Consider the following 12,507-nt stretch of genomic DNA (forward strand, 5'->3'; position numbering starts at 1 on the left):
CTTCCCTCAGGAATATAAGACTGGAAACTACTTCCTCAAACTCAACAACTTTCAATACAATACAGTACAGGAAACTACACATGCCACGTCACAAATGAATTACGAATTTACAGCATTAAGCTCCTCGTGAAAGGTTTGTGAAAAAAAAAGTATCTACATCAGCTTATAATGTGTTTTTGCTTCTTCCAGTCATGCGTATGCAAGAAAACAGTGCTGTTTTATCGTACTAGATACATCTGAGTGTGTTGAAAGTTCTACTATCCTCCTGTCCTCCTAAACTGGCTATATAGCAAGCAGAACAAGTCAGTTGTTTACTTCTAGGGAATCATTAGCAACACTTGTGTCATTAAATAGACATTCACTAGGTTACAAAACAACCCCTAGAAGGGCTCCAGGGAAAATCACAATGCAACCACAATCTCACACACTGAAATGTCACAATAAAATACACTAAATAACAAAATAAACACCGTACTCAAAGGCAAAATCATAAACTCCCAATATGCAGTGTAACATTAAATACACTAATTGAATCCAAACAGCACAACTAAACAAAATACAAAGTAACGAAGTACAAATACTTTGTTACTGTACTTAAGTGGATTTTTCTGGTAGGCTATCAGTACTTTACTTATAAAATTATACTTTTTACTCCTTACATTTTTACAAAAATAATAAATAAATAAATAAATGTTTAACTTATAGGAATGGTATACTAAACTTGTTGCAGTATTCCACTGTATTGCATAGCTAAAGTAAACAATCTCACAGAGCACAGATACTCACTCCACAGAGAGAAGAGAGGGGCGGGGCGAGCAGAGCTCATTTGCATTTTAAGGAACAATCCATCAGAATGGGTTGATTTTTGCATAGGTCATTTTGACACTACCATTGAGAATTTTTAACCAAAGTATATTATAGACTTTTCATTAAGACCCTAAAAAATCATATCAACTTCTGGAAAATGACCCCTTTAAAGGGGGACTAAGGCAATAATGAATTTGTATACAGTTTATGGGGGACTTAGTAGTTATTAGTAGTGTGTGTAGTGTGTATGTGTGTAATAAAATAAAAATAAATATATATTTTATTTTATCAATAAAATAGTTTTGAACTACTAATAAATCTTTATTGACTAAACGCAAGGGCTTTTCGATAGTGTTCCACTTACTTCTTTTTTTTTTTTTTTTTTTTTATGCTGGTGTCGTAATATTATATATAATATTAATAGGGAAGGATGGCCCAAAAATAAGTTTTGCCTATGTCAGGTTAAGAGGTAAATCCAGCCCTGCCAGTTTAAAAGCGATGGAAAGTGAGGAAAAGAGGGGAAACTCAAACAAACTAAACACTAACAACTACTTTATGCCGAAATGCAGTTAATTTGAAAGTGAAATTAAAATGCGCACAGCACTTTTACAAGCTATTTAAAAGTGATGGAAAGTGAGGAAAAGAGGAGAATCTCAAATGAACTAAACAAACACTGCTTGACACTGAATCACGCTAATTTGAAAGTGAAAGTAAATGCTGCATGGCGCTTACCAAAGGAAAACGAGGAAAAGAGGGAAAACTCAAACCAACTAAAAACACACTGTTGCTAGACTCCTAATTGCTGCTAATTTTAAAGTAAAAGTGAAAAGAAAATTTCCTCACTGTCATAACCCTATACTCTCCAAAGCCACACCTCCTTCAAAACACATGAATGGTATTGATAGTTTATAGATGATGTCAAACCTATACAGGAACGGTTTGAGATACCTTTTCTCTTGTTTGGTGGGTCTGTTAAAAATGTCAGCCCAATCAGCAGCAACATGTATATAAACCATGCAGTATTAAAGAGTCAGCTGGTACAATGGGTCCAATATGGCAAAGTGAGCGGTTGCGTTTATGCAGGCTCTGAAAAAATTTGCTTGAAAACGTCCTAGAATTTCTGTCAAGGAAACTGACTAGTAGTATTTAAGTTATAGCCTACTTAAGTCTGATTCAGTTTTTCAAAGATACCTACACAGATATTCTTCTTTTCCTTAAATGAAAACATCATGGAAAACTCCAGTCAAGCGAATACCATTTTTGTATAGTAGCCTTTATAAATCCAGAAATAAGAAAGCAGATTGTGATTCTTTTTTGTGAATACAAGAGATAAAATACATAAACTGAATGAAGATGACAAACTCTTAACTGATGATGAGTTGACTATAGCGGAAATTGCTCTAGCTCTAAAACAAATGAATAATGGCAAATCACCAGGTATAGATGGTTTTACTACAGAATTTTAAAAATATTTTTGGAAATAAATTCCGAAATTATTATATAATGCATTTTTCGAATGCATTCAGAAAGGAAGCGTATCACCTACTGGAGACCAATAACTATTATGTACAGATTATAAATTACTTGCTCTAGTGTAATATTATATATTATACATTATAATTTGATATAATACTTATTATTTTCACATGTAGGTGGAAGAAATTGTAATTTGTACTAATGTCCATTTAAAATAAATGAAAAGAAATCTAGAATAGTAGATAGCAGAAAATAGTACAAACTTTGCTAAAGTGATTGTTTTGAACAAGTATAATCTTATATAAAGTATTTGTATCCGTGTGCATTTTACCCCATGCTGATGAGCCTTTTACCCCATGTGAAGGGGTATTTTTAAACAAAATAATCAACTTATATGATACATTTTCACACAAAATATGTTGCCCCATAAATGTTCAATACAAACTTATGTATTTTTCTGCAATAATACACATTGGATACAGTGAAAAGCACATTTTCTTCTTAGGGGGTGCCTTTAACCCCATTGCACCCTATACATAATGGTCTGTTATTGAGGGGACTTTCCACACCCCTAAACATGACGCATCAGAAAACGAAATGTGATTGGTTGCTTTACCTGTCAGTCATATGGCCTCCTGGGCGGTCATTGACCATTCTAAGCAGCCAAGGTTCCCAGACCTTCTACCATCAAATCATGTCCTGCCGCACATAGTTGTGTCGGGTCTTATACAATACACTGAGGTACAAATAGTGTAAGTACAATCTAAATTTTCACTTACTGTAAATAGCATCTACTGCTGTTTGCACTTAGTGCAGTTTCTGCACTGTAAAAAATAAGTGTAATTTTAACTGTAAAATTTTGTAAAAACACTACAGAAAAAAAAAAAAAAAAACTGTTAATAGGATAACAGTAAGTTCCCATACTAAATACAGTGAAAAACTGTAAAAGATCTAACCATTTCATGTAATTTTACAGTAAAATGCTGTTTTAGAAGTAAAAAATGTAAAATTTACAGTCGAAAACTGTTAACTGATATTCCCAGAATTCTCTGCATGACACTACACATTTGAAAGTATTTTGTTTAAATAATCTTTTTTTTTTTGTGTGTGTGTGTGTGTGTGTGTGTGTTAACAGTTATGTACTTTAGGGATTTATGTTACCTGAATAATATGTTAATGAACGTTTATTGCATTATTTAAGTATTGTGGGTTACCATGATGGTGTTTTGTGTTTGTGTGCATGACTCTGTGCACCTTTTATGTACTAGTATATACTTATGCTTGTGGCCAATCTAATTGTGATGAGCTTTGTTTCTTGATGTGGCTTTCACTTTAACCACTTGCATTATCACGGTGGATGTCAGAATGTTAAATGTATAAAACAGATTTGAATAGCAGTGTGTGTTATTGAACAAATGCTAAATTTTTTGTAGCAAACATTTGCCGCCCTCTGGAGGCCATTATTGATTCCTCACAACGTCACAATTCTGTAAAGTCTGTTTAGTAGTAAGTAGTGTTTTGAGGCCAAGAACCTTAAGTGGTGTTCTACTTAAGAATTTCTCATTTAATTCAGTGTGTTACTTGCTGTTTCTTTGTAATTGTTTGGGAAATTTACTAGCAATTTCTGAGTGAAACTTGTTTCTATAACTTGTTTTTTTTTTTTTTTTTTTTTTTAGTGTGTGTAGTATTTGTGACAAAAAAAAAAAAAACAACAGCAACAACAACAACAACACAAAAAAAAAAAACGTTTGTGTCAAGCCTCAAACTGAACCAATTTTGGTGGTCCAAATCAGTCTTAAAATTGGCCTTAAAATCTTGTACTGTGCAGCCAGCCTAACCCAACTTTTGGTTTAAAAATTAAACTTAACAAATTTAACCCAGCAGTTGGGTTAGTTCATATTTGACCCAAAGTTGGGTTGAAACAACAAATAGAGTGGAGGTGTGAAAATCTGATACACTACTACACTGTAGAAAACAATTTGTTGAGTCAACTTAAAATAATTTGTAACCTGGCTGCCTTAAAATTTTAAGTTCAGTCAACTTAAACAAAGTTTATTCAACTAGAAATGTTAAATTATATGAAGTGACAATTTAGCTATTTGAGTTGAAGCAACTTAAAATTTTAAGGCAGCTGGGTTACTTACCCATCTGTTAAGTTGTTACTTAGCACAAGTTAACATTTCAAGTTGACTAAATGTATTTGAGTTGACTAAACTTAAATTTTTTAGGCAGCAGGGTAACAACTTATTTTAAGATGACTCAACAAATTGTGTTTTTTATTTTTTACAGTGTATGCAAGAAAAAAAAAAAAAAAAGTAGAAAAGTATAGCGTTCCATTAGATGTTCGATGTAAAATCTGGATTCTGAAGTAAAACCAGTTGAGAACAATTGATAACTAACACACAACCATAAAAGAATTCATGCTGTAATCTAATTTGCTGCAGTGCAAACTTGACTTCAACTTCCTCTTGATGTGGCTAAAATTTACCACTTGAAACTTCTGGGGTGAAGTTTGCTTTCAAACAGCAGAAATCTACACAGCATCATGTTGAAGTGTTCTAACATCATGAAGATCATGCAGCTTCATCTTTGTAAGTTTATTATACTTTATGAATGTTTTTGTATGAGCTTTGTAAACTATATTGATTCATAAAGTCTAATTGTACAGTCATATTTAAGTATTTGTATGTGTGGTGTTTATTTCACAGATTTGCTCATATGGTGTCAATCTGCAGAGACTTTAACAGACCAACTAACAGATTTAGGTCAAAATGTGACTATAAACTGTGATGTTGATGTAAAGGAGGTTAACTGGTTATTACTGAAACTACCAGATCCTCCATTTATGATATTACGCACTTCCACAACTTCAGCTACTTTTTACTACAATAAAATATTTAGACAAAAATATTCAGTGCAAAGTAAACATCGTCTGTTCATAAATAATGTCACTCTTGATGATTTAGGACTTTATTACTGTGTGACCACAGACTCTCCTCCAAAATACAGCGATGGCACCAGACTACACATCACTGGTGAGTGACCATTCACTGATCACCAACTTAAACACTAAATCATTGTTAGCCACAAAATATTAAATATTAATATTAAACCCTTCCAATGATTGCACAGATCCAACTCTAAATCTAGATAGCAAGAATTACACTGTGGGGAATCATACAGTGGTGAAGTGCATTGAGAAGGATCAGTCTCATTTGCTTATTATCCTCATATCTGCTGTGTTTAATGGAGTTCTAATCATTGTGATCATAGGTGAGTTCTTTGAAATGTGTTTCTCTGTTTCTAAAAATGAGAAGACTTGATGTTAAATCTGAATTCACTGTCTCTTTAAGGACTAGTAAAGGTGTTTGTTCTTGGAAGCAAGAGAACCAGAGACGACTTGAAACGATCTCAAGATCCTCATCTACAACAGCCTCAAGTTCTGGATCTTGAACAACCACAAATCTTAAGCCAAGTGCAGGTAAAACAGTTAAGATTAACACAATCAAAATGACTTAAGATACTAATATGTACCCTTTAAAGAGATAGTTAACACCACAATGAAATTCTCTCATTCATTCACCTTCATGCTGTTTCACATCTGCATTAAGATTAAATGGTACTATTGATTTTTTTTTCAGTTCACTACAGCAGACGTTTCCACACCATGTACAAGGTTTCAGCCTCGTGAAATTAACAGCACATATGCACTTCTAGAGCGGCCAGAATGAGTAATACATAATAGCATCTGACCCTTTTAGTTCATTTCTCGTTTCATTATGTGTAGATCCCTTTCATCAGCATATTTAGCTCACTATATGTTTTTGACCCCAAGGATTGGGGTTTCATTTAGTATAGCATGAGCGTTCATGTGAATTGTAAGTTGTGCTTATCACATATTTATCTTAGATGTCACATAGTTAAATGTTATAACTTGTCACGTTAACTCTGTGTTTTGATTCCTATTTTTTTGAGCTTGCATAATGAACAATTACATTGGCAGAAATACTGCTTAATGCTATAATGTTAATAAGTTTTGATTTGATTGGTGTTTGAAAAATTTTGAGTTTGCAATCAGATGTTGTAGCTATAGGCTGTAAGTTAAACAACAGAACAACAAAGTTATTTATGATACACTTTGTGTATATGTTCATAAAGTGTTCATGCTGCCTTAAAATATTATGTTTAACTCAAATATCCACATTTTCATGTAGGACAACTTAACATTTCATGTTGACTAAAGTTAAAATTTTAAAGGCAACATTAACACTTGGTTTTTTAAGTTGAAACAACTTTTTTTTTTTTTTGTTTTTTTTTTTTTTTACAGTGTAACTTCCTAGTTGTCTTGAGTGCAATTCAGTGTTCAGATGTCTTTGTTTAATGAACATTAAACTGATTTCCTACATAGCTGTGCTTATTTATTGTCTGTCATTACTCTGGATTTTATTTTACTTGCATAATAAACAAACTTCACTTCAATATTTATTTATTTGTTAAGTAACCTCGTAATTAACAGCCAGTTTGACATTACAAAATCCCTTTTGTAATATATATTTCAATATATATGAAATGTGTGTTTTTGTGACACATCGCATGTCTCTGTGCATTGTACACATGCCGTTACATTTGTTCATTAAAGGGGTCATCAGATGCTAAGTTCACTTTTACATGTTGTTTGAACATTAATGTGTGTTGTCAGTGTATGTACAAATCTACCTTATAATGATAAAAATACATGCAGTGGTTTTTAATTAACCTGTAAAAATAATATTCCCTTTTTCAAATCGAGCCGTTCTCAGATGCCTGTCATTGTGGCGTCACACCCACAGAGGCCGCTCCCACGATAGTTGATTGACATGAGCATCTTACCTCAGATCAGCTGTAACAGTCCGACCTCTGTTTCGATGCCGGAGCAGGGATGTAAATTAGACAAGAATATCTCCGACTGAGTGATTGAGGTGTTGTGTTGCTGGATGTAATAATGAACATAGTGGTCGTCATTTACTCCCGACATCTGAGCTGCTGAAGATGCAGTAGATTACGCTTGTTTGTGAAGGGAATGCGCCTCCCGATCTACATATATCTGTCTGTATTTGCGCGAATCATACATGATCCAGCTTCACTTACAGCAGAAGTGAGTTTAAGGGTTTTTTTATGAATCTTTGTGATCGCCTTTCCTAATAAAGTGCTAGTTAGCAAGTTTAGCGGCTAAATGCAGCTGAAGTAAACTGGCTCGTCACTCCACAGAGAGAAGAGAGGGGCGGGGTGAGCAGAGCTCATTTGCATTTAAAGCAGCCTCGACCAGAAAGAGATGATTTTTGCAGAGCTGATTTTGGCAAGGTAAAAAGGGTGTTGTTTTACACAACCATTGAGAATTTTTAACCAAAGTATATTATAGACTTTTCACTAAGACCCTAAAGAATCATATCAACTTGTGGAAAATGGGCATCCGATGACCCCTTTAAAGCTGTTATAATACACACTGCATAGTGTGTGCTCAATGTTTACTTCTAAAATAAATTTTCAAAACTCAAATAAATTATCTCAAATTCCACTGGGTCTCATACATTAGATTTGAGAGCTGGTAGGAGAGGAGTGTCTGTTTATCACATAAAGATATATACCCCAAACTTTATGTTTATATTGGAGGGAGAACAGTTTATGGTATTTTATTGGTGATTAAATTCCCTCAGAGCTTTGCTGTCTAAGTTAAACACCACTTTTATTGTATAAAACAATATATTTGAAATATTGTGTTCCACTGAAGGAACAACACTGAAACAAACACTGGGTAAACAAGCTTGTAACTGGATTGGCTATGATCGACACTTCAGACTGTGAGATTGCATATATTAACTGAGAGAAACGACCAAGGATCAAAGAAGAGTGTTTGTTTTCGTTTGCTTTGTAGGAGTTTGGCACATACATACATTCATATAGTAAGTGTGATAGCGGTTTTTACAACTTCTTGACGCAATACATCAAAAGGATTATAAACCCTGATACAACACGTACATCTCAGAGATGTCTATTTGACATCTGCAAGACGTTGTTTGCTTATCTGCAATACATCAAATAGACGTCTATTAGATGTCTTTAAGATGTTTATGATTTAGAATTTATGTAAAACTGACATCTTACAGATGTCTGCCAGACATTTGTACACAGCAGATGCTTTCCAGATCAAGAGATCAATAACAGACATCTTGCAGATTTACATGTGCTATCTAGGAATGGCACAAAATAAGCCTTAAAAGTTAACAGAGGTGCAACAGCATGTTCATATATATGTTTTCGATGCAGAGTGCAAATGGCTGTGCATTTATTTGTGTTGTTAACTCAACGGGAGCAAAATAAAACTGTCTGAACCCAAAGCTGACTCTCTTCCCTCTTCCCCCTCCGCTCCACAGCGCACCACACCCACTTTCGCAGCATTTTATAAAACTGTCGTGAGAACTAACCAGTTCTGAAAAAGGGGGTTTCATGACTTTTTAAAAGAAAGAAAGAAAAGAACCACAAAGTTTCACCTACATGAAAAGAGGGGATGTACACTGAAAGGTCATTTTTAGATAATGATACTGAGTGAATGCTCCAGACACATATTATACGTCCATCAAATACTTTTACTTCGAAATTGGTAAATTGCAGCCTCAGCACAATCAGAAGTACCAGTACTTACATAGAAACCTATACAAAGCAGCCAGAAAGAAATGCTCATTTTAAAGAAATACGTCAGATGGATTTAGAGGCTTTTGCATCTGAACTCTTCATATATATATATATATATATATATATATATTCATATTTAGCCTGTATAACAGTTCACATAGAATACATACACCGCCCTCCACACTTTGCCAGGGGTGTTTCCAAACTTTTGGAGGGCAGTGTATGCCCAGGTAAAAAAAAAAACAGCATATGCTGGTAGCTATGTTTTGATGCTGGTTTAAGATGGTCCTTAGCAGGTTTAAGCTGGTCCTTTGCTGGTCTATGCTGGTCATGTTGCTGGTCAAGGACAAGCATAAACCAGCAAAGGACCATCTTAAACCAGCATCAAAATATACCTACCAGCATATGCTGTTTTTTTTCACCAGGGTGTATTCTAGAACCTAATTTGTATTGACCAATTTGTAATAACTAAGTGGTGATACAGAAATATTTACTTGATTTGTTCATAGAACAAAAGCAATATCACCACTTTTCCAACATGTGATTGCTTAATATGTAAGCCTCAAGCATTTAAAAACTAGCAACAATATATGCATGGTATTGGACAGGAAGACATGAACGGAGTACAAGAGCTTTACAATTAGCCAGGGTATGTGGGTGCAAGATTCTTTTAATTTCATTTCATTAATTTCATGTTTAATTCATCAAGTCTGAATGTTGAATCTATTTTAACTTTTCTTTGTGAAATTATTCAGGCGTAAATAGCGGAAAACTCCTTTATCACGTGTTACCGGTTACTTTTTCCAGCGGTGGTTCAGATTGGACCAATCACAGACGTTTGTGATTACTGGATAAGGATTTTTTTTAGAGCGTTTTTAGAGAGAGTTGTTAAGCTGATTACAGTGTCAGCCACATGTATTTGGAACTAATAAATGTAAATGTTAGTATTTAGTGTGCACATTTCTCACATAAGACACAAACTTTCTAAGATCTGAATGACACTCAGTTGCGGATTCGGCTTTCTGAGGCACCAAACGCCCTCTCTGTAGGAAAATTTCGTCTAAGGAAACAGTTACATTTTCCGTCCGACGATGTGTGGGAGAAAAACGTAAATGATTTTGGGTAACTGTGAAAGATGGCAGACGATGCTGAGCAGGTATGCTATTTTTGTTGAATGTACGTAAGTGTTTTAATAGTTTGATAACCGCGGAGCTAAATCATAGCGGTATGACTCACGAGTATGAGGCATTTTATAACCAGCAGCTCTCAGACGGGTTTTCATATATTATTATAATGGAAATATCAACATGACTGAAACCTACTTTGCAGCAACAAACCACCAACACGGTAGAAGAGCCTCTGGATCTCATCCGGTTGAGTCTGGATGAGAGGATCTACGTGAAGATGAGAAACGACAGAGAGCTGCGCGGCAGACTACACGTGAGATTAAACACTCATTTATTCATTCAGATGCCCGGGTTTACTAATGTGCAGATTTCATAAATATCACTTTTTTAATGCAGAATAACAAAATGTTAAACAAAATGAATCTGTTTTTATCTTTGTTATTGCTAATGACGTTTAAGTCAATAAATTAAACATTTCTAATACTGGCTCAATGTTTAATTATATCAGGGTTATTTTAGCATCATTGGTAGTTTTTTTTTTTTTTGTCATTGTTTTCATTTTAAGTAAGTTTATTAAATGTTTAATTTTTTTTTATTATTAATGTTGTCTTCAAAAATGTGTATATTTTTTCATTAATTATTATTAATTAGTTCAGTTTTATTTTGTTTTACAGTGCTGTGCAAAAGTCTTAGGCCACTAGTATTTGCATCAGCTAAAAATGGTTTAAAGTCAGTTAAAGTCGGTCTTTTGCTGTAGTGTGTCAGTAGGAAATAGCTGTTTACATTTCTAAACATTCATTTTGCCTTTAATTATAATAATCCAGTGATATTTTTTGTGTGGAGCACAGGCTGTTGTCAGACTCCTTGTGCAAACAGAGATCTGCTCTCCATCATTCAATCCAGTCTGTCTTAAGAAACAGAAAAAACGGAGACAGACTAAATCCAGAAGAACTGTGGCAACATCTCCAAGATGCTTTAAGAGACCTATACCTACAAAGCTACAGTACTGTTAACATTTTTAGGCAGTTAGGCACATAAAATGAGGATGCTGTCAAAAACAATGTCATAAATAGATTTTCTTTATCAATGAACTTCTATTAACTAAAATAAATCAGCATTTGATGTGACCATCCTTTGCGTTTAAAGTAGCTTTTGCCCTATGTGCACTTGTGCAGAGTTTTTCAGGTAGCTTTGCAAGTAGGTTACTTGAAACATCTTGGAGATGTTGAAACAGTTCTTCTGGATTTAGTCTGTCTCAGTTTTTCTGTTTCTTCATGTCATTCCAGAGACAGACTGGATGATGGTGAGATCAGATCAGTGTGGAGCACTGGCTGTTGTCAGACTCCTTGTGCAAACAAAAATCTCACTAGATTATTACAATTAATGGCAAACAGAATGTTTGGAAATGTAAACCGAAATTTTTTTACTGACACACTACAGTAAAAGATAGAAATAACTTACTTTAAACCATTTTTTAGCTGGTGAAAATACTAGTGGCCTAAGACTTCTGCACAGTACTGTATATTAGTACATAAAGACAAACGAAATAAAAATGAGAAATGTTGAAATAAAATAACTTCAACAACCAGTTTCACAGACAAGGCTTAATAAACCCAAAGACCTTAATAGTCCCAGACTAAAATGTAAATCAGAGCTGTTTCAATAAAAGAAACTTGCCCTGATTGATCTTGAAATGTGTCTCCTGTTTCCTTGTTTTGTCTCAAGATGCACACCAGTAATGTTTTTTTTTTTTTTTTTTTTTTTTTTTTCTAAGGAATGTTTATAAAAATTACTTTAATGTCCTAAATGAACTTTGGCCCAATCCTGGTTTAGTCTAAGCCAGTGGTTCTCAAACTTTTTTACAGTGGCGTACCCCCTGGGGCATTTAACATTCTTCTGAGTACCCCCACTTAGACCGCAGTCACACCTTTTCCATTAAAGGATATTTTGCCCCCTTAAACCCTTAAATTGATTTACAGATGCATTTTTTTACCTGTATAGAGGCAACATTTTTTTCTAGACTTATTAATTGTATGTTATCTTTTATGTCATATTCTTAAAATTCTATTAAGTGTATTATTAATATACTCAAGAAAGTAAAAAATGATGGAAAAATGAAATTATACTTCATGTCATTCATTCATTCATTCATTCATTCATTTATTCATTCAGTAAGGAGGCGGCTGTAGTTATGAATAAGTTATTAATCACTGACTCTCCGAATCGTTAAATCTGCAGATTCCTTCATGAACTAAACACCACCATTGCTTGGAGACGCACACCAGTTCTGTTGTGGATTACATTGAAACTATTGTTTTGTTGTACAATATAACAAACAATATTGACAATATTGTGTTTAAAATGTAGGCTATATTTAAAATCTAAAATGTTCACTTAATATTACCTTTTTGTTGAACTGTTACATAAA

The 12,507-nt window shown here is 34.0% G+C and overlaps 1 protein-coding gene across 1 annotated transcript; it reads left to right on the plus strand.

Annotated features, from left to right (window-relative positions):
* The first annotated feature begins 4,733 nt into the window (after positions 1 to 4,733).
* LOC127153889 (uncharacterized) lies at positions 4,734 to 6,494 on the plus strand. The gene is made up of 5 exons (XM_051095163.1): positions 4,734 to 4,874; positions 4,992 to 5,318; positions 5,416 to 5,556; positions 5,637 to 5,764; positions 5,925 to 6,494. Exons 1-5 carry the CDS (start codon positions 4,829 to 4,831, stop codon positions 6,012 to 6,014), a joined length of 732 nt encoding a protein of 243 aa, XP_050951120.1. The 5' UTR covers positions 4,734 to 4,828; the 3' UTR covers positions 6,015 to 6,494.
* The last annotated feature ends 6,013 nt before the right edge of the window (positions 6,495 to 12,507 follow it).

Source organism: Labeo rohita, chromosome 22 (genome assembly GCF_022985175.1).
Source record: "Labeo rohita strain BAU-BD-2019 chromosome 22, IGBB_LRoh.1.0, whole genome shotgun sequence".
Lineage (NCBI taxonomy): Eukaryota > Metazoa > Chordata > Actinopteri > Cypriniformes > Cyprinidae > Labeo > Labeo rohita.

What these genes read in the sequence shown, in the direction of transcription:
- LOC127153889 (XM_051095163.1), top strand. Translation starts at nt 4,829, where the DNA reads ATGTTGAAGTGTTCTAACATCATGAAGATCATGCAGCTTCATCTTT. An exon ending in GATCATGCAGCTTCATCTTT is followed by an intron (nt 4,875 to 4,991) that starts GTAAGTTTATTA and finishes TTTATTTCACAG; the next exon opens with ATTTGCTCATATGGTGTCAA. An exon ending in CACCAGACTACACATCACTG is followed by an intron (nt 5,319 to 5,415) that starts GTGAGTGACCAT and finishes ATGATTGCACAG; the next exon opens with ATCCAACTCTAAATCTAGAT.